Here is a 26152-nt window from a genome sequence, read left to right on the forward strand (position 1 = left end):
GAATCTGATACACCCCTTTCCATGGTGCCATATTTGAAAAGGACTTGCATTTGTGGAGTGAGTCATGTTTGTGGGTTGAAACTGTAAAAAAAAAAATAAAATAAAAAAAAAAGCCAGATTTTTGTCTGCCAGACAGATTTTCCTTGCTATTGTTGTTGACTCTAATTTTGAGCTTAGAAAGCCCAACATTTGCACAGTCATGCATCTGATTTGTCATCTCTAAATCCAGAGAAAAATAAACATGAGATCCTGCTACTGATGGCAATCCCATATCTGCACAGTTTTGGACCACACTCTTGTTGAGGATGACATTTCTGCAAAACATGAAGGTAAAGATGATTTCACAAGCTGGTTACAAACAGATAGAGGAAGTAGTACATAACCTGTTGGTGCTCTGGCATCATTTACATAAAGAGGAAGCCACAAACAGAGATGAGGGGGACATGATATTAGGTTTGCGTTTGCTCTCTCTCCCTCAGTTTCAGCATCTACCTGCTTCAGCAGCACACACAGCCGACATGGAAACCAACAAAGTGGTGGAAAACATCTACCTTCTGGTCATCGTCACCCTCATCAGCGTCCTCCAGAACAGTAAGAAAAGCCCACTTGTTTTTTTTTTTGTTTGTTTTTTTAAAATCAGTGGCTAAATGTGTAATTCCTAATTCTGTCATTTAATTTGTGTCTTTGTTGAAGTATTCTTTGCACAGAAGGTAGAGAAGTGTAAGAACATCCCCATTTCTGCGATGGAGCGAGTGTCCTGTGCCAAGTGAGTGCCCTTTTCTCGGTATCCAGTTCTTCCGTTGAAAATGTCTGTGCCAGTCACACAATGGGTGAGTTGTGTTATTTTTGTTTCCCTCTGTGATCTTTCCATTTGAATTTATAGCCCTACCAAATAATACTTCCTCTGAGGGAGAGAGGCGAGCCTGATTTGCCTGAACACAAGCTGGTTCAGAGTGTATTTGAATGCCTGCTGGGACGATGAAACAGACAGTGTAGCCATTTGGAAAGCATGTGTCTCTCCAGCTTTTCACTGGGTTGAATCATCATCTTGTTAAAATAGGGAAAGAGGACTGCACATGCCTGCAGTCTGCGGTCTGTGGGCCTATCAGAGCAAAGTCTCAGCCAGGTCCTAATTCTTCATTAAAGTAAACGGAGAAACTTGTGACTTGGAAATTTAGAAGCGAGCACTGAGTGAATCACTGAGCTCGTGGTTTATTAGAAAAGAACTGGACTGCTCCGGTTTCTCAGACATGAGGGTGTTGTTATTTTGCATTTTTGTTTATTGAATACATGGCAACTTTTGACCTTTTATAAGACAGCAATGATGTGCCACCGTCAGTTTTCGTCCGTCGTTCATTTTTCACCTCATCTTTCGGTGATTGGAAACATTTTTTGTGCAGTTTTGTTACACTGTAACACAATATTCAAACCATTATTCGTCAAAGGATTAATATAAATACTTTTTCTTGTGAGATTTCTAAGATTGACTCATTATGGAATGGCACAAAAAAAAACACATTAGCAAAAAAACTAACATCACATATAAAATTCTATCAAACTGACACAAAAATTGTGAGTGAAAAACAGTTTCTGCTTGAAGACAAACAACAGAAGAGGGAGGAAAAAAAAACATTGAAATGATTGTAGGATTGAAACACTCATGAGTGTCAGCGGTTTCCTGCACACAATCGGTTACTTTGATGAACTTTGAGAAAGAGGCTGCGGCCCGAAAAATTTATACTAATGTTGTATGTGTAACTGAGAGCGTTTTGTTCAGTTGCTGGAAAAGGAACAATGCACTTCTTGTTTTCTAAAGGAAATATCTGAGCAACATCCTGCCATGGAGAAAATGTGACAATTTCAAAAGATGACAAGCTTCAAGTGCCAGGATGTGGTGCAAATAGTGTAACGCTGTATTTCAATTGTCTGTAGGGTTGGTTCAATGAGGCCGAAGAGAAGCGATCAAAGTTAATATCATGAGCTAAATGCATCATCTGTAAATATCAGAAAAAGAAATCTCACTTTGGAGCAACTGGAATTGAAAATTTGGAATATTCACATGATGAAACAATTCATTGTGAGCTGAAATAATGATTGATTTATGTTTAAATATCATTCACTACATCTGTGACCCCTTTACCTGAGGATAAAGATTACAACCTTCTGCATGATATGAGTTGATGAATTGTTAAAGTTAGTAACCAGCTGCTCTCTGAAAAGGTATTTCTACAACAAATGATCAACACTACAAGTGACTTGACCACATCTTTGAAGAATGGAATGTGAGGCTGGAAAAGGTTCGAGGGCCACAGCTTTGTTCAACACACTGTCTTGATTATTGCGAGTTATTGCAACAGCCAGTTCACGCTGACACAAAGATTGGCCTCACTTTTTCCTGGCTTTGCGACGCAACGCTGCTCCTCAGACACTCAGACCGACACGCTGCGTTCAGGAGCCCAGACACTCAGATGTCCTTTTCTTTCAATATTCTCATCATCACTTGTTGATTTTTCTTTTTTTTTTTGTTTTTTTGTCTGATCTGTAGGATCTAAACATTAAAAGCAGCCTTGTTTGGTTCTGAATCAGGCTGCATTTATAATATCTCACAGCAGATGATTTCCTTGATACATGTGAAAGACTAACTTTTCTCGGTCATCCACTCTTTCAGTCGCAACTGCATGGACGTTTACCCCACTTTCCTGGCAGTGATGTGGTGTGCCGGCCTGTGTCTCAGTCAAGGTAAATATTAATGACGGTAAAGTCCCTCAAATAGATCCACACCTTCTCAGAGAGCATTCAAAAGAAGAAAACAGAAATATGCAGTGTGCCAGCTGAAGTACTTTGACCTACATGAACAATTTGTTTAGGGAAAGCAAACACAGCGTCCAGGCTGAGACATGTATCGTGGGCTTTAAGACATCATACAAAGCACTTCAGAGAATAAATTACAGAGCCTTTAACAGTCGATGGGATCAGATTTCTAGTCTGAAATGTTGAATACAGATTTTTTTTCTCTTGAACTATATGCATATTTTCCCTCCCAATAGAAAAATTCACACACCAGTGAGAATTTTACTCTACTCCTGAACTTTTTTCAGTTCATTTCCTTCAGCTGTCCAGATATACAAAGCAGGTCAAGCCAACTCTTCCTGGTTAAACCTTGACTGTAACACAAAGCACACTGAGGCACCATGATGAATGAAATTCAACACATTGGAGCAATTACCACACAGATTAACTTATGATCCTGTACTAATCATTACTGATTCAGCTTAAGTAAAACTAATCTACCTCTAATCACCACGTAATTGTGACTTCACTGTTTGAGTCATGAGTAGTTTAAAGAACAGAAACATATCTGCCAGGTTTTTGGGCCAAATGCTGTCACTGTTAGTGACACCGAGTGTTTCTCTGTCGTCCGTTTGAAGCTCCCGCTGCGTTCGCTGGCTTCATCTACCTTCTAGTCAGGCAGAAGTACTTCGTTGGTTATCTGGGACAAACTTCTCAAAGGTGAATCAATGAAAAAGACACTTTTTTTGGTTGTTGCAGCTGGAAGCATAGTCTAATAAATGCGTTCTTTTCCGTGCAGCACCCCAGGCTACCTGTTTGGAAAACGCGTGATTGGCTTTCTGTTCCTCATGTGTGTCGTTGGCATCTTCAACTACCTGCTGGCTCATTACTTCGGCAGCGATTACAAAGAATATGTGGAAACGATCACCAACGCTGCGTCTGCTCTTCTCCTCATCCCTTAGATTGGTGTATGTCCAGTAAATTCCTCACAATCATTCTTCAACACGTCAATTAAAACACTGGATTGTCTCTTTTGTGAAAGTTTTAATTGCATGTTTGATACAAAAATAAAATTCAATAACTTTCCTTGCAACCAAATATTGGTTAAAATGTACAGAAATCTGCAGACAATGTCAGTTACACAAATGTTCCCACATTATGGAACAGCAAAAAAAAAAAAAAAAAAAACAATATGTACAGAATGAGACTGATCTTCATGTCATCCAAAAAGTCCTTGCAGAGTCAGGTCTCACCAAAAACTGAGCAAATAACTCCATTCTTTCCTTTTCTGTCCACAGCCAGCTCAGTTGAGTCTCAACTTCAAGGGTAACAAAGACAAAAAAAAAGCATGTTAGGTAAATACATAAACAAAAGGGTGACATGTTTTTGAAAAGAAAAAAAAAATCTTAGAGACTTACTGTGAATTTTCTCTTGCTGAAGCCGAACCAGTGTGGGAAGTCAAAGAGAGCGTCAGAGTTGTACTTGAGGGTGAAAGAAGCATCTCTCCACACCGGTCGGACGCTCATCGGGCGGTCACTCAGGTTTTTCTGAGCCCAGCTCTCCATCGCGTCAGTCAGGTCAATCTAGAATAGAAGGCAAAGGCGACTTTAATTCCCTCCATGTATGAAATAACATCTGTATTCAGAGGGCGCAGCATGAAGCCGGGCGTACCTCCACCCTGTAGCTTTCTCCAGCCACAGAGGAGATGGTCCAGTTCAGGCCTTTCTCCATCTGCCACCTGATGAAGGGGTCGCTGCCGTCGATGCACACCACGAACCGCTCCAGCACTGAAACAGGGATTGAAGGCAGGGATTAAAAAAAAAAAAAAAACACTACTAGACATGCTTTAATGGGGCTGAAAACTGTGCTGCATTTGTCATTTGTCTGCTCCACCCATCTGCAACCATCCCAAGTCTGGATGAGTCACTGGAGCTGCAGGCAGGGAAGAACACAATCACGCTGAATGTAATCTTACCTGAGACTTCATTCCCTGCCTTTTTGCTGGTTTTTGAGGGGACCTCTTGGCAGGCCGACACCAGCAGACAGATCCTCTTGGACAGCAGGCTCTTCCTCACGGTGGTGTATTCCCACAGATTCTGCATTCTCACTTTCCTGTCGGGGTCGAGCTCGTGTTAGGTTGACCTGCGCATGCAAGAAGCAAGTTCAGAGATGAAACCCGTTTCCTCACCGTCCCAACGACTCCTGGAAGACGACCGTGTCCCCGGTGCTGGAGCGGAAGTCGTCCAGCAGCAGCAGGCAGTCCGCCGGGTCGCAGAGGACCCGGTACCCGGAGCGGAGAGGCTCCACCGAGAACCCGGCCGGAGGCTTCCTCAGGAACTGGCCCAGCTCCGTCACCGTCACCCGGGGGGACGACGCCTCGCTGGTCGGCATGGTCTCTGCCTCCCCAGTCAGTCTGCTCTCTGCCGCTGCAGCCGCCGGTATTTATCCAGCCTGGAGTTCCGCCCAGAGGCAGACCTCATGACTTCCGGTCAGACAGAATAAAGTCCTGCAGCGGGAACAACACTCACAGGGGTCCAGTTCAGGGATTTCACTTATTTTAGAGATATTCTCAAACATGTTAGCCCTCACCTTTTTTTTTTTTTTTTTTTTTTTTTGCATTGCTTGCTTTTTGATACATTTGTTGTTATTTGTATGTTTATGTTAATAAAAAGACATTGGAGAAAAAAAAAACGTTAGCCCTCACCAGTACTGAAATAGAATAAAATCACACAAATATTCAAGATTTATTCACTTTTTCGAGAATGCCTCCCATTAAAATGTATTTGTGTGGCACTAATAATTCATTAAATACATTAATTTATAAATTTTTTGGGGGTGGGGCGTGTGTGTGTATAAACTAATAGGTGCTTCCTGTCCTGACAATATTAAGATATTTAAAATCAAATGTATTTGTTTAGCATGTCTTATATTCTGTAAATAGTGAAATAGTGCTCTAGTATTCATGATTTAATCTATAGGCCTGTTGTTCGATAATGTCCATGGCTGTCTTTGCATCTATCTATCTATCTATCTATCTATCTATCTATCTATCTATCTATCAATCTATCTATCCATCTATCTATATCTACTTGAGATGAGTCTATGCAGATGAGTCATCTCTCTGCCTTTGGAGACTGAATTATCAGGAAGAAACATGTTATTTCGACTGGGTCGCCATCACAAACCGTCAAGCGACGTTACCAGTTTTCCCTTTTGTGGCAGATCATAGTTACTGCATAACTCTTTTTGAATACCTGCAGTATTTCAGCAACACACAGCACAGAAACGAATGAAGACAATACTGACAACAGGCATCTAAATTAAAATAGAAATGTATTCTAAGGTGAGGGAATGATACCACTGAAAACACTTACCGGTAGATGCAATATTTGATACCCAAACATACGTTGTGCTTCTTATTTGAGTTACTTGTGTCAATATGACTTACTCCACAGTCACTGAAAACTTCAAAAACCGCTTGAGATGGTTGAAAATCCTTACGTTTATAAACTACATTTCTAAAAAAAAAAAAAAAAAAAAAAAAAAAAAAAAAAAATCAGCTAGATTTTGCAAAACTTAGTGTTTGGTAAGAGCCACGTGGCACTCCAGCTCCTCATGGTGACTGAGCCATGTGAAGGTCTTTTTGTTGAAATAAAACTTCCATGCATTGATGTTTAATCTACAATCCTTTTCCTCATGCACGCATTTCTGTTCATCTCGCTCTGTTGTCACAAAGACTCACACACTGACTTGTTACTTTCTTCAAACAGTCTAGCAGAAGATTGATTATTTCACTTCATTCGCGTTTCATCGCTGCCAGTAAGTGCTTGAACACTTTGCCTCTTTGTGTTGAAGTGAATAATAACAGCCAATCCCTGTGTTCAAACAGGACTGGCACTCCAGCTTCGGGCTCCCTTTCCCTAAAGATCACTTGCTTCGCACAAATATATGAACACTCACAGCTGTGGCTCAGCAATAGAACTGGCCTGTTTAATGTTTGTGGTTCAAGAAGTCCATGTTTAGACTCTGTGGCAAAAGAGGCTGTTGACTCATTTGTTCTGCATGTCTCCACCAGGCTGGCTTGACCTGAAAACAAAAAAACATACTCCCCCTCATTGTGAAAACCTTTTCAAGAAAAAGAAAGAATTGAGGAATTGTAGTTTGCAAAACTCAAAATGTTCACTGAATCTTGATCTTACGTTTTCCCTGTGAAGAGTCGAAAGTGTGTTGGTTTATTTAACCTGTAAACGTGTGTATTTTATTGCAAGTAGATTTGTAACCATTCGTGTTCAAGTTAAATGAAATCATTGAGGTCTTAGAGGATAGTGTCACATTAACTTTCTCCTTTTTTAATGGTGGGCTTTTAGACTTTGCAGTGCAGTCGCAAACTTCTTTGTTTCCCAGTAATATCTTGACGGTTTCACGCACCAACATAATATTTCCTTGTTCAAAGTGTGTTCAAGAGCTCATGTTTCACTGCTGCCAGTAACTGCTCAGGTGACACCTCCTGTTTGAGTATCACACTTCACACTCCTACATGTTTGAGCCTTTACTTGTTTAGGCGTTGACTTGGGTTTCCAACTGAAATAAGCTGAGGAAATCTGAGCAATTTAAAATACTGTTTTCTAATGGTGCAGGATGTGTGATCTGTCACGTTGTCCTTTACACGTGATAACAGTTCTCTGTAGAAATTGTTGCTAATCACCCAGTAGCTTTGCAGAACCCACTGAGCAGTGTTGATTGTCATTCCCCGAGTGCTGTGACTGAAGTTTTATTCCTTTTTATTAATGCCCCTGAACATGAAGTTAGATCATTTAACCAGTCACTGTCATGTAAAAAGGAGTCCAGAATAAGTTCAAAGAATCCAGATGAAGTTTGAAAACTCCAAGTCAACTTTAAATTCCAGTGGCATTTTCAGTGTAAATATGTGTTTTTCAGTCTGTATTTTTTTTCTGACTTGCCCTGGGAGAGCCATCTCCAATTAAAAAAAAAAAAAAAAAAAAAATCTAAAACCAACCCAGCAGAGAACTCAATGTCTTTATAGTTCAAATCATAAAGACAAGGCTACCTTATTATTCTTTTTTTTTTTTTTACAATAAAAGTAACTGTTGCTTCTTATTCATTTATTGGGAATCACACTGTTTTATTGAAAGAAGTGGAAATATAACAGCACTTCTGTACACATGGATGCTGAGAGTTCCAGATATCCTGCAGAGAAGCATTTTATTACGATTATTTTTTTCTTGAAGATGTTAGAAATCTTTGTACAAACTTACATTACAAAGTTTTTTGTAATGTCAGTGAGCTGTTCACCCTCGGTCCACCAGGGGTCGCTGCAGCTCAGCGCCAGCCGCCGCCGCAGCGGAGCGCACACGGAGCGGAGGCAGTGCAGGAATGTAGCTCCATCGGCCCGCGAGCCTGGATGAGAAGACGGCGATTGACGCGGCGGCCACGGGAGTCATGACCCGACCCGGTGCGTGCAGGCTGGTCCCGGTGCTTCTTCTGTGGCTCGGTGAGTGTGCAGGAGGTTTGGTGCCGGTGGAAGCAGCGTGAGCTAACATCCAAACAAGCTACACGCTGCACCACATACCGGAAGCATCGTCCAGTTGGCCTTCAGAAGAAAGGTTAACAAATTGAATGCCACCTTAAAACTTAATTTTACAGCTCGGAAAACACACTTTTATGCTGTATTTTTGTGATAAGATACCAGATACTCGAATCAACGTGTTCATGTCAATTTCATGTTTATTTATTTATTTGAAGGTTATGATAAATACATTGTAGAGTTTTATTTTGAAGTAGAATGCACTGGCGGGAATGTCATAGTTACAAAATTAGCTTGACGTCACATATTGTTGTTTTTGTCAATTTGTAAACAATATTAAAACAGAAAAAGCAACTACGTTGATAAACTATAATGAAAAACAGTTATGAAGCAGATGTAATAAACATGTTCGTTTGTATAATGTTAAATAAAGTCAAGTGTTGATTATTTTAAAGGTTTAATTTTTGGAAAAGTAAATACAAATTATCTGAAGTTACAACGCAAACAAAGATTAAAGTTAGAAAACGTAAAATTGTAAACATGGGATGTTTAATAACAGCAAGACAAAAGAAATGATAAACAGTGGATTATGTTAATTACCTTAGTGGAAAAGTGAATGAAATATCCACAACAAAAAAACAAAACAGAATAAAAACATAATTGAAAGAACCCCCCTCAATCCATAAAAAAAGTGGTGGATGACAAAAGTTCATATAATGTCATCAAAAAAATTTTGTGGAAAAAACAACAGCTTGAAACCATGAAAGTCATGTATGATTCAAAGTATTTTCCTTCATCTTTCTTTATAACCACAAATTAAAAAAAATAAATAAAAAACAGATATTCTCTCACTGCATGACAGAAATAGATCGTTCCAGATGGTAACAACATTGGAAATATTTTTATTCATTTATTTATTTATTTTTTAAATAAGGCTCATTTATCTCTTAGAGGGAGAAGTAGCCAAGCCAACATCAATAAAAGCAGGATCCAGTGAAGAGAGAACAGCTATTTCTGATTTTCAGACACAGAGATAGACAGTTGCCCATGCGCACACACACGTGATCCCACATGTGTTTGGATTGTGGTATTAAGTGGAAAAAATGCAAATTCCACGGAGAAAGGCCCAATAACAAGAACATAAAACAACTCCACCACTGATGATGAGTGAAGGCCGGATACGTCCTGGACAGGGACAGGTCTCTCGTTCATTACAGGACAAACACAGAGAGACGTTCGTACAGATTCACGCCGACTGGCAATTTATGGAAATCTGTTTTTTTTTTTTTTTTTTTAATGTGTATATGTTCATTGATTGAAAAACTTGCATCGTTGTACACCTGGGGCCTGTGTAAACCCCAAAGGGATTCAAATGGATTTTTGTCAAAATTCCAGACTTCTGTCGTTACTGAAGACCGCTTTCCACCAGACTTAGGCCACAGTACCATGGTTGACAGAGACACTAAAAGTCGGTTTTGACCCAAACAGTGTCTCACATCAAGTAGTTCTCTGTAAAACACCATCAGCAGTCTGTGAACTGACAGTGGCATTCTCGTTATTGATAGTACACCTTAAACAGTTTCTGTCCACGACCTTAATAACGATCCCGCGGGGTCCAAACGGATCCCAAATGAATTATAAATCCATGATAAATCCTAAAATTCACTGGAACACTCAACACAAGAACACATATCACAAGGTTGCAGAACGGCCCGCTGACAATTACATAAAGGGGATTATTTCAATACCCAACACATGAATAAAATTGCAAAAACATTCCTCATGGGTCTTCATGGAGCCCAGGTGTCCCGATGAAGGTTAAACCTTCAGATTGGAGATTAGTTCCACTAACTTTCACCTTTTTTTTTTTTTAATAACATAAATGTTGACATGAAGCTGGAGCTTTGAAACTTACAGTACAGATATAAACTTCGACCTGAGACGAGTTCTCGACTTCACCTTTTTACTGGAATCAGCTTGAGAGATGGGTATTTACTGAAAGTTTATTGAATAGGTGAGGTTTGAATAAAGGCGAGGTCGTGCCGCTAAGTATTGAGATCACCAAACGGTGGTGAAAGTTCCCGAACTGGCTTCATCAACAAATCGACATGCACAGAAATAGAAAGAGCTCTGAGAAGCAATGGAGTATAGACAATATGTTAAATCAAATCAGGAATATTTTTAGAAAAAAATACTGGAAAAGTGTAGAGACAGCGACTCTTTGGAGTCATTTGTTTAAAATAAAGGCACAAGTGTAACATTTGACCTATAGCAGGAAAATGTAGTTAATTATTAATCCATTCAGTCATTGATTTGACATCAACACCACCTTGAGCTGATGCAGATATTTTATTGTATTCTCAGGCATTACACCATCTAAATTACACAAACCTTTAATGAGTTATGATTCTTCCAACGCTTCAGTTCATTAACAAATCATCCTGATTATTAATTGTCTCCTCGTGTTTCATGTAATGATGTTATTGTTTCCTCTTTCTGCTGCATTCAGGCTCCTCTGCTGGAGACAGAAACACAGGTCACGTAAGTGTTGCTCCCCCCCGCGTCTTGCTGTGATTATGCTGCATTGTGGGCGTTTTGCGTCGTGTGACAGATTTAACTCGAATCCCCCCGCAGGCAGCAGGGCAGCAGGAGGGCGACGCGCACGGATCCCTGGGTGAGTCAGAGCTCTTTTAAAGCGCTAATGAGATTTAATTTTCATTTACGCGTTCTAAAGTTTTGTGAATAAATTGGATATCAGTGAGAAGGAGAAGATATAATGATGGAGATAAAATCAGCAGTGCCAGACTGTTTCCACTGATACACCTTTCAGGCACAAACCACTGGATGAAACGTCCTTTTACACTTTCGATGTCTCTTCTCAGGATTGCAGGATGTTGTGATCGTGGTCCAGAGTCAGAGGAACTCCTTCCACGCCCGCCGCGGCGCTCAGAGGAAGGCGGAGATTCTGCAGGAGGCGGCGCAGCTCGGGAAGGTGGTAAAACATTCCACAGGAACAAGACGTCAGGCTGTTTAGGATCTGTCGTCTGCTGAATGTGTGTTTACAGTGACACACACATCAGACTCAGTGTAACAGTAGCTGTAGTTGAGCAACCGGTGAAGACGATATCTTCTTTTTTAAATGTGTCTCTGTGATTTTGCTGTGGTGTTTCCCTGACACCAATAGGTGTCCCCCTTGCCACAGAGCTCCTCCACTTGATCTGCCTAAATCTGCTTTCTTCCACTAATTATTTACTGACATGTGCCTGCAGGGTCATTCTGGAAAGCAATTTGCTGTAAAGCTCAGTGAAATGAGATTAAAAGGTGAATTGACATGCTGAGCTGTAGTCGTTTATTTTGATATTTTCACCATCTTTCGATTCCACTGTGTTCAGTGCTTGGTATTTTCAAACCGTAACACTGAGGAGAAAAGTCAGAGAGCAGTCTACAGCGGCTCTGGGGGAAGAGCTTTTACTGTGACATGTCAACATCCAGGATTGTTTACCATTGAGAGAAACATTTCACCAGTGAATCTGTCACTGCAGAGAGAATTTCTGATCCATCGTTACTAGAGGGGGAAGCTCTGCAAGTCACTAATTAACGATAACTGAGACGTGTGCTGTGATCTGAATGTGAAATGTTCTAAAATGTCATTTTTATTTATCGAGGACACCCCTGCATTTTACACTGCAGCTGGTGAACAACAACGACGATGATATAGTATACAAGTTAAAAGGAAATTATACTTTTTTAATCATCCAGCTCTTTGCATATTAATGTATAAGAAAGTCTTTTGCAACTCCTTATATTTTTTCTTCTCTGTTCTGGCGTTCAGGTGTATTTTCCAACATTGTTGTTTAAGTTTTTTTTTTCGGTAAACCATTCCTCCTCCTAACGCCCACATTCTGGAGATAGACTCAAATAAATCCCGCTCTGTCGGGGCTTTTGAGGCGAAAGTCGGTCTCAGACTGAGGAGATATGAGTTTACCATTTGCTGGATAATCTGATCGTGACGTCTTCCTGGATTAAGACGTCCTCCGGTCAGAGAAGCGCTGCGCCTGAGGGCAACAGCAGCTCAAAACAAGGGTCAATAGCAACAGCAGTGGGATGTTTTGGCCGCTCTGCAATCATCTGTGGCCTTCTTTCTTTTTTTTTTTTCAAGGTCTCCTCGATACAGGGAGTGGCACCTTTAACCACAACGTCATACTTTTTCTTTTTATCTTCTTGTAGTTGTTACTTCTTTTTGTTTACTTTCTCGACTGTTCCCTCCACATCAGAGTTGCCCCCCCCCCCGTGTGTGTGTGTGTGTGTGTGTGTGGAATACTTTGTTTATTTCCTTTTTGTTTTTGCTTTAATAACTTGATCGTTGTGCTTTGCTTGTGAATGTTCTTCCCAGGGATTCCTCACGCAGTGTTGTGTAAAATCAAACCACTTACCTGCTGTACTCCTAATTTCCCCCCCAAACTGTTCAGCAAACACTTCTGAATTTTGCAAAAGGCTCATTTAGATGCGTGTGTGTGACTCCTCCGCACTGAGGCTGCACTCTCTCTCTCTCTTCTGTGGATGTGACGAGCGCGTGAGAGGAAAATACCGTCCCAGCTTGATGGGCCTTGATTGCAGGTAGTTGCTTCGGAAGGGGGAAGGTTGTGCGTCATGTGTGGGTCGACTGGAGGAGTGACGAAGTCTTTGGCGTGCTGAGAGCTTGTTGTCTAACTGCTGTAGTGTAGACTGTAGTAGTGTGTTTTTTTTTTCCTAAATCATTTTCGCAGGTGTTCGTGTCAAGGCCACCGAAATGTGAGCACGAACAACGTTCCTCATCCTCAAATCCAGCGCCGCGCTGGCAGAGACTCGTGTTTTTACATCTTTTGCTCGTCCTGTACTTTTATTTATGCGGACAGACAGCCGTGTCGTCTGGCTCTTTATTTGTTATGCGCTTTAATAAAAATTCTTTTGATCCAGAGATGTATTTGCCAGGGCTGCTTCTCTGAAGCATCTTCATTATTACGAGGTTTTTTTTTGTTTGTTTGCTGCTTTTCCCATTTCACATCAGCACAGCACTTCAAAGCACTGATTACTGAACCTTTAATGGACTCAGAGAACACGTGTTGGAGCATTTCAGCTTCAATTAAGAGTCGGTATGTGGCTATATGGACTGCGCTGGTGTAGTGCTTTTCACTGCTTTTGCAAAACACTCTCAAGACACCAACTTCACTGTTCTTTTATTAGTGGATATTAATGCATTGAGCAGCTTTTCATTCGCTTGAAAGCTTATTTCAATGTCATAAACCAAAAACTTTGAGCTTTAATTTTCCCCCAGTTATAACAAGAGAATCATCAAGCATTGCTATATCATTAAAAGCAATTCTGATCTTTTTTAACCTGCAATAGTAACTTTTGTTACTGATCTAAACCATCAGCTGTGCTATCTGTCACACAGTGTGTGGAAGGAACAAAACATTCCGTTCATTAAGACACGCAATTAAGGCTTGTTCCTCACATTTATATCCCCACTTCTGCTGCGATCGTTAAGATTTATATTTATAAGTTTCAGTCAGTAAGGAGGAAAACCTCAATCAAGAGTCGGTCCGCTTTGTTTCCTTTAATTTATCTCGGCCCACAGAGCACACGCAGTGGGTAACGCAGATGTTGTTGCACGCTGAGGTGCGTCCAGCGAAGCCCTCATCAGTGTCGGAGCACGGTGTGTGCTTGTGGTATTGGGAAAAAGTGGTACAGTGTTGCTTCCTCACAAACTCATTTCGTGTGCTGACAGGAATGAGGGATTATTAAACTGGAACCCAGAGTTTTCCCCAGTTAGTGGCTTGACTTTAAATGTCCGTGGGGTAAATTATCTTTCAGTTTACTGAGATGAAATTCAGCTGAGTCTGTGGAACAAGAGCTACTTTTTTTTAAAAAAAAAGCTTGTCCCCAGCGCAGTGTGTGTTTGTGTTAAAGCATGTTGACTTCAATTTTGTTTGCAGCCATTGATAAAACTCACCTTCCAACCTTTAAAAATTTTGTTAAGAAAACTTTATGTTTTTGGCAATTTTTGGGGAGACTTTGAGAGTTAGAAATGCATGAAATCATTTCATGTTTTTCTTTCTACATTTTCTCATTAGAAGTTTTCACAGTGGAATATCTTTTTCCATCCCCTCTTCAGTAAACACTCTGAATTTAAGCTATTAAACTGTGAGATTTGGCAATAAACATTTGTAACTGATAGTTTGAGTTTGGAGTTTTACAGCCAGATTTTACAGATAACAACATACTGAAATTGTGTTGTTTTGCTCTCATGCAGGGGCTTCCTGTTGTTGTTCTTCTTCATGAGTTGTCTGAGTACGAAGGCGACTGGAGCATCCTCCCTGCGCTGCCACGGTCAGTAACCGGGATCAGGGATGGAGATGGTCACAATTGATGATCCTTTAATGAGTCTTGTGGATCTCTCCAGCCTCTCTGCCTCACACGGCCGATCGGCATCCTGGTTTTTCTTCATAGAAGAAGAAACCTCAGTCCTGCTGCGTAATCTGCTGCAGGTGCTCAACCGATACCAAGTCCAGGAGGTGAGAAGGAAGGCGTGCGGTGGCGTCTCTGTGCCGCTTCTTTTCTTTGTTATTCATGTTTTGCAGCACCGATGTTCATTACAAACAGCGGTGCCGAGGAGATAACCCAGCAGCTTTTATTTCCCGTCGTCCCGTTCGCAGGAATGGTTTCTGGGTAAGCGTCTCCATGACGACGAGGCCTCCATCATTCACCACTACGCATTCTCCGAAGACCCCGGCTCATTTGGTTACCCTGACCCTGCAGCGGGATGGGCTCTGAGCGCGCCGCTGCTCCTCAGGTCTGTCAACAACAGCTCTCCTTTTTATCTCTGACATTGAAGTTTTGAAGAGTTGGAGGAAGGCTTTGTTACACCGCGGCGAGGGCGCAGGATGTTTGAAGAGGAAGCTATTAATGGTAAAGAATAAACTCCTCAAAGAAAAGGCCGAGATCAAAACATGAGAAGAAAAGATGTCGCGGTCATGTTTTTGAGTTGTTTTTTATTTTGGTCCAGAAGGCCTCGCAAACAAGCTTTTATTTGGACAAAATTCCAGAAGCATCTTGATTCTGGAAGAGTCTGTTGACCATGACCAAGTAACTTCACTTCTAAAGTACCTTTAATCCAGATATAATGGAGCACTACACTGCTCTGACTTGTAAAGTAACTTCATTACTACTGCTTTACATGCGCTACTGTTTCAAGATTTCATTTCAAGCAATAAAATGAATACAGTTCACCACTGAGTGTAATTAATTCTTTCTTTCAGACTCACTGAGCGGCTTCATCATGAAAACCTGAAATCTGATTTCACCATCGACCTGAAACACGAGGTATTTGGAAAGGCTCTCAGTGTCCTCCATCATGTCCTGCCTGTAAAGACACAACTCCTCCCGAAACTCGGACCTAGTTGACTTGTGTTAAACTCCAGCAGTTGTAACGGAGAAAAAAAAAAAGAAAAACCGACGCCGGTGCCGTTTCTCAGGCTGCCTACCGTGATGAGGGACGTAAACATAAAACAGACGGTTGGTCACGAACCCTTGAAAAGCGGAGGCTGTGAAGTTTTCCCTGACTCCCTGCAGCTCACCGCATCTGCAGCCGCTGATAGATGTGTGTGTTTTCGCAGCACATTTGCACGGCGGAGCGAGCGTAGATTTCCCTCCATTCATGACAGAAAATGGCAGCGCAGCATGGATTCTGTTTTGGTTGAATTTCGTCTGGTTGTTTGGTGGAAACATGAAGCACTGTTATGGGGAACTGGGCTGTTTTTCTTCTTGTTACATGTTTAAATTGGTCGGAATATTACAAGTCAAGGGCAAAGCAAGGCACTTTTACTCTGCTTTTAAGATCCAGCAAAAACTGAGCTCCAGAGGTAACAGGGAAGAGTGGATACCACAGAAATGCACCAAGCATCAGTCTTTTTGACACGAGGCTGAAATGATTTGCAGGTTTAAACAGAGAGCCGTTTGCAATGTAAATAAAGCGTATTACATGTGCATTCAAAAAAAAAATATAATAGAAAAGATCATTTTTAAACTCTTTTGGTTTTATTCTTCATAACTTCGCATATTGGTCAGAAAGTGAATATAAATATATCACAAACAGGTTTAACATTTGATCCATGATCTTTCCCGTTTAGGTTGCTTTGTTCATTTGGGAGGAAGGAAACGGCCCCAAGCTGACGGCCGTCTCAGAGTTTTGCACGGAGCCGAACGACAACTGCGCAACCTGGTTTACAACCTACCTGCCCCACTGTGTACGTACTGCTTTGAATGATCAGCAGCTCTCTGCGTGATTGGCAGCTCTTTCTGTATGCAAGTGTGAATATGCATTTGTCAAAGGTTTGTAAATTAATGTGCCCAAACGTTACATAATCTCAAATAATTCATGTCACGTTTAGTTTTTTTCTTCAGTAATTATTATCAGAGTTGGCCCGCCAGAAAAATCAGCGAAACGTTTCCTTTATTGAGTTTGAAAATATGAGTACAGTGGAGCAATAAACCACAGTTTTGTTATGCTGACTCTACTCTGCAACCACGCATCGTCTTCCATCACATTTACAGCTCAAGCTGTCGAGGGCGGTTGAGATTCAAACAGTGAGCACATTACGATTCTGTTGAGCATTACAAATGGAAATGTCCTGCATGGCTGGAGGGGTGAGGGAGTTTATTCAATCTGATGGCGATGAGCGAGAGCCGAGCAGACGGCCGCTCGCGCCGAGATCAGGGATCCCTGCATCGTTTCCACAAGTTGGAGCAGAGGAAATACAAAATCTCATTTAAGCGCATTTCTGACTACATTAAAGTGAATTAGAAAAGCGGCGCGCGGTACAGCAAGACACCAGGACACCGTCCTAACCTGAACTAGTGACTTTTTAATGCGGAATTCATACTGAAATGATGCCAATGTGATCTTCATACTTTTCTCAAACGCTTGATGCGTTCAGACAGCGGTGCTTAAAAACAGATTTTTCTCAAGTTATTCCGCTCAGTAACAGATTGAGACCCAAGCTGTTCTTTATTATTCTTTCGTTTTTTCCACGAAGGGAATCTCTGATATCAAAAAGCTCTGCTCTGTTTTTGCAGTTTATCGAACGGAGTTTTTCCCCATCTCGTCAAGGAAAATGACTGAAGACACTATTTTAGATTCCAGATTAACCTGTGAGACTGCCACTTAAAAAAGTAGCAGTTAAAGACAAATACATTCTGCAAAACAAGCGAATTTGATATCGGAAGTAAGGTTCCTGTATTGGCTCACAACAAGACAAGTTCAAATAGAGTTAAAGAATTTAATTAGAGATAAGATAGTTTCTAGTTTTAAAGAAGAAAATGTTGAGATGAACTAGTAGCGCGTCGACAGCAGCAGAAAGCTCTTATGAGGCTCACCTCAGATCAGCGTAAGCTTTATTATCCCCACGGGGTGAATTTGTGGTCCAGACACACACACACAGAAAACAGCATTCAACCAACACACACACTGACACACCTGCTTACAGTTGTGGAGCAGGTTAATGGCAGCTGCAATAAAAGATTTCAGTAAATATATATTGTAATGGGATCTTTTTCACGTTGCTGTCTGGGTGATTGGTTGAGTTCAGGATTAATGACACGAGCCACCTTCAGTAAACAGGAGCTTGGCGGAATCGTAACATACGGTGTTAAAGGTTGCATGTAAGAAAGTAGCTCAGATATAAAGAGTAACAGAAGTTGACTCAAGTGGTGGCTTTACAGCATCAAATCTTCTTATCAGGCCTGATTGTTCTGCTAGAAACATGCATTTCTTTTTTCATTTTCTTTTTCTAATGCGTTTCTCCTGATGTTTTTATCTATCCACCTTCATTTGGTTCCTCTCTCAGCGGTGTGAAAATTAAATACTGTGAATCTATCAACTTTTTCCTCATTTAACCACACATTATGAAAAAAGAAATAGCATGTTTCTAAACAAATGGGATTCTTTGTTTCATACATTTTGTGGGTTATCTTTTCATTATCTCCTGTCATTCTTTCCAGGGGGATCCAGTCTCGAAGAACAATTTATTTGTTGCTGTGAAAACTTGCCAAAGATTTCACTCAGAGCGAGGTTTGTTTATTATTGACAGCTCCTGGAGGTAAACAAATGTAATTAAACACATTTTAATCTACAGAGAAGAAAGTACTGCGACTGTAGTGAAAGATTAAATTCGAACATGCACAATAATTCAGATGATTCATTTTCTCATGCAGGTAAACTCTGAGCTGGTGATGGAAAAATGCACGGAAAAGTCAAAAACACAAACAACTTTATAGACAAACTTGCCCTCTACATATTATATGGTGTTTTAGATTAACTCATATGTATTTAATTTGAAAGCAGAATATCTGAGCTGGTTTAAAAAGTTTAATACAGGTAAATATTTTTTACTTTTTTTTATAGATTCTCATAGTCTCTAAAACTAATCTAGATTGTAACTTCACTTTGTAAACAACACAGCATCTTAAATTTTTACTATAGAGATTGACCTTGGTTTATTTCTCACTGTCATCCGTGGCTTGTTTACGAGAATTTTCTCAATATTTTCTCTATTGTTTAATGTACAACAACTTGAAGTAAAACAGTTCAGAAAACTGAAAAAAATATTAAAACCTACACTCAAGATAAAGGATATCGAGTCCATCTTCAGCACCTTTTTTCTGTTATTTGTTTATTTTTTTAATTTATTTAAAATGTAATCCCAGTTTGTTGTTTCTTGTTTTCCTCCAGTAAATAGCTCAATTGAATATTCACCATTTCAGAACAGGACTGCATAACGAGAGATACAGAGCTGTTAAGAAAAGCCGTCCACCTTTGTTTTCTGCTCATGTTGATCTCAGTTCTGTGTTCAGCCGTGACTCTGTCCTCATTAATCCGTCAGCTAAAAACCGCTCATCTGAATTCACAGCCTCATCTCAGCTTTCTGCTCAAATTGCAACAGTTTGTGTGATTATCCCAAACACTGATGCCCGTTTTCAACCGGAACCAGCCGTTACAAAGAGAGGAGACGGGATCAATCAAAGTAAAGGTGTAAGCTGGAGTGTGTGCGTGATGAACTCTCTTGTTTACATCTCATTAGACTTTCCCGTTAGTGTCTCAGACGGTAAAGTATTTAATGAGCAGAGAGACCTCTGAACAACTGCAAAATTAGTTTGATTTTAATGTAATGGAAAGATCTTGTTACTTTAAAGGATATTTTCTTTTTTTTTTTCTATATCAGCATTCAACATTCATCCCAAACTTTCCGATATTTCTCCCCGTCAGTTATAACACACACTCAGACACACTCGTTTCCAGATGACACCACCCTCTTAATTAGAGGCTTGAGGAGTTTAATTAGGGCTTTGGCAGCCCGAAACTGTAATTAGATGACCAGACAGTTATGTATTTGTTCAGCCTCACCTCCTCGACCTCCTCCCATTGTTTCTCCCTTTGTCCTCACAGTGACGGTGGTGAAAGAAACGTGGGAGAAAGACGCCGCTCTCTTAGAGTATTACAGCGACGTCGCCGACGCCTCCGTTCCCGCCATCGACCTGGGGGTTCCCAACACCGAGCGAGGTGAGGTTTACCGAGGTTTCCTGTGAAGATCTCAATAGTTCCCTTGTACTTGTGTATAGAACCAGCCGTGCCTGTTCAGGATAAAGTAGGTATAGAAGTTTAATATTTGTCCAGCGTGTATCCCGAAATATAAGACAAGACAGACTGTAGAGACCAAACTCTTCTGCAAGGTTCATATTTGCATATAAAATGCTTTTGCAGACCAAATCCTGTTTCCCCTGAGGACATCAATTACATTTTCTAAAATATAGATATAAGAAGACGTAGAAAAACAACACTTTTTAACTTATTAAATGTGGGAACATACACACAAGCTGAAATATGCAGGTGTTGATTTGTTCATGCGGTGGAGACAGTCGACACCTGGTCTGACCTCCTGCACAGCTGAAATCACGGTGATTTGTAATATTTTTTTTTTTTGTAAATAAAACCCTGACAAAATGTTCTTCTCCCCCTATTGAATGATTGTTCAAGCGGTTTTGAGCTTCATAGAAATGGGACGGTTGTGTTCAGACACAATCGGCTTTTGAACTGGTTGCATTTTTTTCTAAACATGACAAACATTTTTGGTAACGACAGCCTGAGAAGTTCCCGCCCTTGTTCGGTGCCTCAGCTCTGCACAGCGGGACAATCATGACGTGACGTAAACGTGAAGGTCGGACCGGGACGCAGCCCGAGGAAACTGGGTTTACACTGTTTTTTGAAATGTGCAGCAAGTCGCCCTGATGGCTTAAGTAAAGTCTCCCCGAGCTCCCAGCACGACCGAAGCTGCCTCATGTCTCCGTTTGCCCCGTTCGGTTCTCGTCAGCGGTCCTCGCTCTCCTTTACCGTCTGTTCCTGGTGTGAGTTGGAAATGAAATCAGTCATTTGGTCTGTTGAGGCTTGAAAGTGTGAAGGAAAACAACTCAGCTTACAAGTAACTTCAGTGATGAGGACACGACATCCATCTTTGTGTTGTTGTTTTGTCCTTTCCTGCGATCCTCTGATCACAGCGCCGATCTGTCTGTGTCACGGTTTAATCTCATCATACAGGAAGGAGCAGGAGCACCGCTGCCTCTCCCTCTTCTCCAGTCTATTCTTCTTCACTCTACTTCCTGTCTCTCCAGGCTGTTTCTATTCCTCCCCAAACCCCCATCCTTCTTGTTCATTTCTCTGCCCTTTCAGGTAAAACCCTCTTTCTAACTGCAGTTTGATAATCCGAACTTTTAATGCCTCCGCCGACTCACCTCCGTCAGTAGGCGTATAAATTCAAAAATCTCCTCTTCATGGTATTTCTGCAGATTCCAAAGTTCCTGTCTTCGCTTCACTTCTCAGTTTGGTGAACAGATCTCGTAGATCGGGGTCACTGTGCCTTCATACATCCTCCATATTGTGACACCTCAAGACAGCCTTTCAGGACTCTCTTCAGTCTTGGCGAGTCTCATTCTCGAAAGAATGGCTGAGGATTAGAATGCATGCCGCGTACGACACCTTCAAGTCAATCTCTTCAGAAGTGTTTACTACACTTAATCTTTATGCTGCCAACTTGCCGGAGAGCCGCAGCATAAAAGCACAGCGCTGTAAATGTAGCTCTGATTTGTGTTGTGTTCTGACAGAGCATCTCATTAGCCTTGTGCTGAGGTAAACAGGCGCCGGAAGGACATAAATATACTCCGTTTTCTCTTGTTTGCGCCCGCATGCGCCTTATACGGGATGTGAGCTCCGGGAGCGGGGCGAACCGACACAAGGACGCCAGGTTTTATGACGGCCTTTGACTGCAGCGGGCGTTTGAGGAGATGTCATGTCGGGTGACGGGGGTGAGCCGCGGCCGCAGACGCTAGAGATGGAGCAGTGGGGCGAGGCGAGAACGGGACCAGAATGCTATCGGCCACTAAAGAGGGAAATGGTGACGGCCTGATGAACGACTGGGCTGGGATTACAGTCCAGCTGGGAACCTGCGGCAGCGCCGAGGATTTGTGGGGAGCTCCATCACAGAAATGGTGTGCCGTTGATGAGGGTCTGCTCCGGCCCTGACAAAGCTCATTTCCCTTTCAGGCAATCGCACCAGAATGCTGGAATATGAAGAGAAGCGGCTTTGGTGTGTGTGAAAAGGTTTCATCAGATGTTTCACCGTCACACAACATATATTGATCTTCTTCAACCAGGTGTTTTGGGATTAGCTTATTTTGAAAAGAATTACAGTAGAGGTGTCAAATCCCAAAGGGCCACATAGTCCTGTAAGCAGCAGGAAGAAGGGACGGGTTTGGTGCCACCTGGAGGAAACTGACCCTCGGGACTGGAAAGTCGCCGTGGTTTGAGTGAACGATCAATAAATCTGGATGCAAAACATAAATTAAAGATGTTGTGATCAGTTTTGTGTGACCTGACGCGCCACGGCTGGAGGGTCAGCTCGCTGCGCTCCGGTCTGTATTATTTCAGACTGCTGTTTGTTTTGGAGCGCGTTCTTCCAGCTCTGATTTCCGTCACAGGCTCTTAACGACAGCAGATCTAATCCAGAACAACGTGATGGCTTTGTGTGCTCATCTCTGTCAAACAAACACACGCTTTGACTATTGACAGTGTTTTTATTCGTCGCATTATCTCCATGTCAGCGCGGCCACCTTCCGGATGTTGTAGATAAAAACAGTGTGATGCAAGAATAAACCACATTGCTTTTATGTTCTGTGTCTGTTCTGCATAAACGGTGATCGTATCAGTGTGTCGGTACTTGTGATTTCAGAAGTGTTTATTTTCTGCTCCTCATAGCCAGAAGTGAACATGGCTGCTGCTTCTTATTATTATTATTACTTTTTTTTTTTTAAGGACATTGTGGAAAAACGTTCGCCATCCTGCGGCGTTTCCTGAGCGAAGCCGTACCGAAGGCTGACTGGCTGCTCATCGTCGATGACGACACGCTCATCAGGTAACCGGGAACACCGTTTTGTTTATTTGATGACTCTGTCAATGAGATCGATCCATTTTCTATACGGCTTCATCCACTCACACTCACTCACTCTAATGTCGATCAGTGTCATCACATTTTTTTTTTTTTTTTTTTACATTTTCCACGTTTCAAAATCTTTTTAAAGTGCGATCGGCCGTGTCGCAAGTTCAAAGACTTGTATTTGTGGTTATTTGGTGCCTCTAAAAGCGCCCATAGGCCAGATGAGTGCACATGTGATTGTGTGTGTGATGAACTGGCAGCCTGTACTGGGTGTACTGAGCCTTCGCCCATCGTCAGCTGGGACTGCCTCCAGCGTCCTGTGACCCCAACTCAATGTTCAACCCAGCGATATGAAAGATGGATGGATATAAAGGGACAAACGCATAGTTTTTCAGTGTCACCGTGAACCTTTTTGAATTCAGACTGGATGATGAGGTTATCCTGCCATATTTTTTAGAATTACTTTCAAAAACATTCAATAATGATAATTTATCCAACAATGCTATGTTTTTCCAGTCTTTTTCTACTGTTTCTACTCAAATAAAGTTAGTAGGATGTCACAACCAAACGTCATTTGACTGGCTAGAAAAAGCATCTTTGTAAATCCACCTCCTCCAGCTGCAGCTGGGAGAGCTGGATATTATTTGTCTCAGTCTCCACAGCTTTCCTCCTCCTTTTGTCCTGACTGTGACAAAAGCAACCGAGTGAAAGATGCTTCTAAATCAAATCTCAAACTCCTCTGAAGTGTCGTAAATGGATTTGTCTTGATGCAGTCTGTGTTGTGATGAGTCTTTTTTTTCAGGATGCATGCACGTGTGCACTTCCTGCCCCCTGCTGAGCTGTTGTCCGTCCACAGTCTGCCCCGACTGCGGCGATTGCTGCGCTGCTACGACCCGAAGGAAGCAGTGAGTCTGGGAGACAGGTACGGCTACGGCTTGATCCAGAGCGGATACAGCTACACCACAGGAGGAGCGGGGTGAGGAGGGAATGGCGCACTGTCATCCTAACACTGAATAAAATACATCCAAGAACCTTTAATGCATAATATGCTCGATGGATGGAGGTGAACCAATCGATACATGTTAAATGATGCTCATTGTGTGTGTGTTTGTGTGTGTGTGTGTGTGTGTAGGATGGTGCTCAGCAGAGCGGCTGTGTCCAGGCTCCTCTCCAGCAGCTGCAGCTGCTACAGCGACGACGCTCCTGACGACATGGTGCTGGGCAGGTGCTTCACCTCCCTCCGGATCCCCGTCACACACAGTCCCCTGTTTCACCAGGTACGCCAACACCACACACACGTTTCTGTGCTTCATCAGGAGCGTGCGTGTCTCCACACATTAGTGAGCAATCACATAAATCAGTGAAATTCAGTTTTCTCACAGCATTTATGGCACTTCTGCAGAGCGGTTGACGTTGGGGGGAGAGTGAAAGAGAAAAAAGCGCAGGAGAGAAAGAGCTGAGTTTCAGATCGCAAACTAATCCACAGATTCCCGACTTCCAGGCCGATTGTCAGAGATCCTGCAGGCAGGTCAGGAGAGAGAGGGCAGACATATCAATATCATGAATGCACAGGTGTTCACGCACGCAACCATGCACCATTTAGCCATTTTGCAAACGAAAAAAAAAAAGAATCACACGTTTGTGGAAAATATGATTAAAGTCAGTTTCTTCAGTCCGTCTGTTTGTTCAGATTGTTCAGTTCTTGTTCCTGGTTTCATTGGATACAGTGCATAAAACGTCCGTGACACTCTGCGCTGTCTTGAGAAAGAAAGACGTTCTTGTGTGTTTTTTGCACGGTTTCGTAACACGATGCTGATCAGAACTGCCCTGCAGCACTCCTTTAATGTTGAAATAATTTTTGCAGTTTGACGGGTTACCACACTCACAGGCGAACCAACTGTTGTCGATGTTTCAGGCGCGGCCGGGTGACTACCCTGCATCACTGCTGTCTCTGCGGCACGCCATCTCCTTCCACAAGCACTGGAACATCGATCCTGTGGCGGTGTACAGACGCTGGCTGCAGGAGAGACCCCCGCACCATGAACTGTAGCTACAGCTGCTGGTAAAGTCCCATTCAAAAACGACATTAATTACATTCTGGATTTAACCAAAGATCCTGAAACAACCTTCAATCAATCAATCAATCATGCCACAGAAGAAGTGATCAGCCAGGTCAGTTTGATCCTTACTTAGCTCTGGTGGGGTTTATGATTAACTGTGTTCCGGGCAGTGATGGCAAGTAGCGAAGTACAAATACTTCGTTACCGTACTTAAGTAAAAATTTCAGGTACTTTTTACTTTTAGAAGTTTTTTTTTTTTTTTTCTGACAACTTTTTAATTTTACTCCCTACATTTTGAATCTAAATATTGGTACTTTCTACTCTTTACATTTTCCAAAAAATCTTGTTACGTCTTTAAATATATATTATTTATTTTAGGGCTGGGCACGTTAACGCACTGCTTCCATAAATGCCGGCAAACATTACACACCGCGCTCCAGCTGAGCGTCAAAAAAGCACACAGGCCACCGCGCTTTAAGCAGTGAAACATGGTCCATTCCTCAAGTGGCAAAAATGAAAGTGAAAGTTAAATGGCGTGTTTTGCCGCCCGACGTTTCTGCCCCCTGGGCAGTCTTTCAGGTGCTGAAAACACGCAAAACAAAGTACATTTCCCTTCAACACACAATTTGGCTTAATAAAGGTAAGTATGAGGCACAATTCGGCGTGACTTACAGAATTCTTGCAGGAAAAAAAAAAAAAACATAATCCCATCCCTGGCTGGGGGCAGGATGATCATTACAGAGTACTTCTTTTAATTAACTATCTTTATTGGAAGCCATTTCAATACAACATATGATACAGTGTGATGGACAGAACTTCCAGAATATCATTTTTTCCAATATTTTTAAACATGCACCCACCCCCTACCCCACCCCAAAGGAGAGAGGTTCTCAATGAATGTGTGTTGTCCCAATACAAACAACACAGAATATACAACAAATACAAAAACAAAAGAAAAACAACAAAAAATAGCTAAATGACATTAAAAAAAATCTAATTAATTAATCAAAATAAATAAGTACTAAAATAAATAAAACATAAAATGAAGGGAGGGCTCAGTCATCACGATCAGGCATGGATGCCAATGATTCAATGAAATTTAAGAGAGGTCTCCAAGTCTTCTCAAACAAATTTGGGGAACCATGAAGAGAAAATCTAAGCTTTTCAAGCCTGATGGACAGTAACACCTCCTTCATTCATCTGCCATGACACGGGGGATGAGGGTTTTTCCAGTTGAG

At 41.7% G+C, this 26152-nt stretch overlaps 4 protein-coding genes across 4 annotated transcripts in view; 3 read left to right on the plus strand and 1 right to left on the minus strand.

The window, feature by feature from the left end:
• The window catches only part of uspl1 (ubiquitin specific peptidase like 1), a 28676-nt gene extending 12403 nt beyond the window's left edge, over positions 1-16273 (plus strand). The window contains exons 10-11 of the mRNA XM_030100810.1: positions 7617-7622; positions 16263-16273. The gene's annotated coding sequence lies outside the window, so the exon portion shown is untranslated. The remainder of the gene's footprint in view (positions 1-7616; positions 7623-16262) is intronic.
• Positions 434-4020, plus strand: alox5ap (arachidonate 5-lipoxygenase-activating protein). Its single transcript, XM_030100812.1, has 5 exons — positions 434-591; positions 694-766; positions 2669-2739; positions 3429-3510; positions 3590-4020. Exons 1-5 carry the CDS (start codon positions 444-446, stop codon positions 3750-3752), a joined length of 537 nt encoding a protein of 178 aa, XP_029956672.1. The 5' UTR covers positions 434-443; the 3' UTR covers positions 3753-4020.
• medag (mesenteric estrogen dependent adipogenesis) lies at positions 3702-5192 on the minus strand. The gene is made up of 5 exons (XM_030100811.1): positions 4979-5192; positions 4766-4902; positions 4462-4577; positions 4209-4373; positions 3702-4108 (listed from the first exon to the last, which is right to left on the minus strand). Exons 1-5 carry the CDS (start codon positions 5179-5181, stop codon positions 4094-4096), a joined length of 636 nt encoding a protein of 211 aa, XP_029956671.1. The 5' UTR covers positions 5182-5192; the 3' UTR covers positions 3702-4093.
• Positions 10320-24930, plus strand: b3glctb (beta 3-glucosyltransferase b). The gene is made up of 14 exons (XM_030101360.1): positions 10320-10323; positions 10947-11009; positions 11218-11327; positions 14628-14704; positions 14778-14889; positions 15031-15167; positions 15634-15697; positions 16504-16620; positions 18374-18443; positions 19818-19931; positions 22734-22833; positions 23711-23830; positions 23987-24131; positions 24770-24930. Exons 1-14 carry the CDS (start codon positions 10320-10322, stop codon positions 24902-24904), a joined length of 1368 nt encoding a protein of 455 aa, XP_029957220.1. The 3' UTR covers positions 24905-24930.
• The last annotated feature ends 1222 nt before the right edge of the window (positions 24931-26152 follow it).

This window comes from Salarias fasciatus, chromosome 10, assembly GCF_902148845.1.
Source record: "Salarias fasciatus chromosome 10, fSalaFa1.1, whole genome shotgun sequence".
NCBI classification, from domain to species: Eukaryota; Metazoa; Chordata; class Actinopteri; order Blenniiformes; family Blenniidae; genus Salarias; species Salarias fasciatus.

What these genes read in the sequence shown, in the direction of transcription:
- alox5ap (XM_030100812.1), top strand. Translation starts at nt 444, where the DNA reads ATGATATTAGGTTTGCGTTTGCTCTCTCTCCCTCAGTTTCAGCATCTA. An exon ending in CATCAGCGTCCTCCAGAACA is followed by an intron (nt 592 to 693) that starts GTAAGAAAAGCC and finishes TCTTTGTTGAAG; the next exon opens with TATTCTTTGCACAGAAGGTA. An exon ending in CTGGGACAAACTTCTCAAAG is followed by an intron (nt 3,511 to 3,589) that starts GTGAATCAATGA and finishes TTTTCCGTGCAG; the next exon opens with CACCCCAGGCTACCTGTTTG.
- medag (XM_030100811.1), bottom strand. Translation starts at nt 5,181, where the DNA reads ATGCCGACCAGCGAGGCGTCGTCCCCCCGGGTGACGGTGACGGAGCTG. An exon ending in TTCCAGGAGTCGTTGGGACG is followed by an intron (nt 4,903 to 4,978) that starts GTGAGGAAACGG and finishes CGACCCCGACAG; the next exon opens with GAAAGTGAGAATGCAGAATC. An exon ending in GAGAAAGCTACAGGGTGGAG is followed by an intron (nt 4,374 to 4,461) that starts GTACGCCCGGCT and finishes CTTCTATTCTAG; the next exon opens with ATTGACCTGACTGACGCGAT.
- b3glctb (XM_030101360.1), top strand. An exon ending in AGCGCGCCGCTGCTCCTCAG is followed by an intron (nt 15,168 to 15,633) that starts GTCTGTCAACAA and finishes TCTTTCTTTCAG; the next exon opens with ACTCACTGAGCGGCTTCATC. An exon ending in CCATCGACCTGAAACACGAG is followed by an intron (nt 15,698 to 16,503) that starts GTATTTGGAAAG and finishes TTTCCCGTTTAG; the next exon opens with GTTGCTTTGTTCATTTGGGA.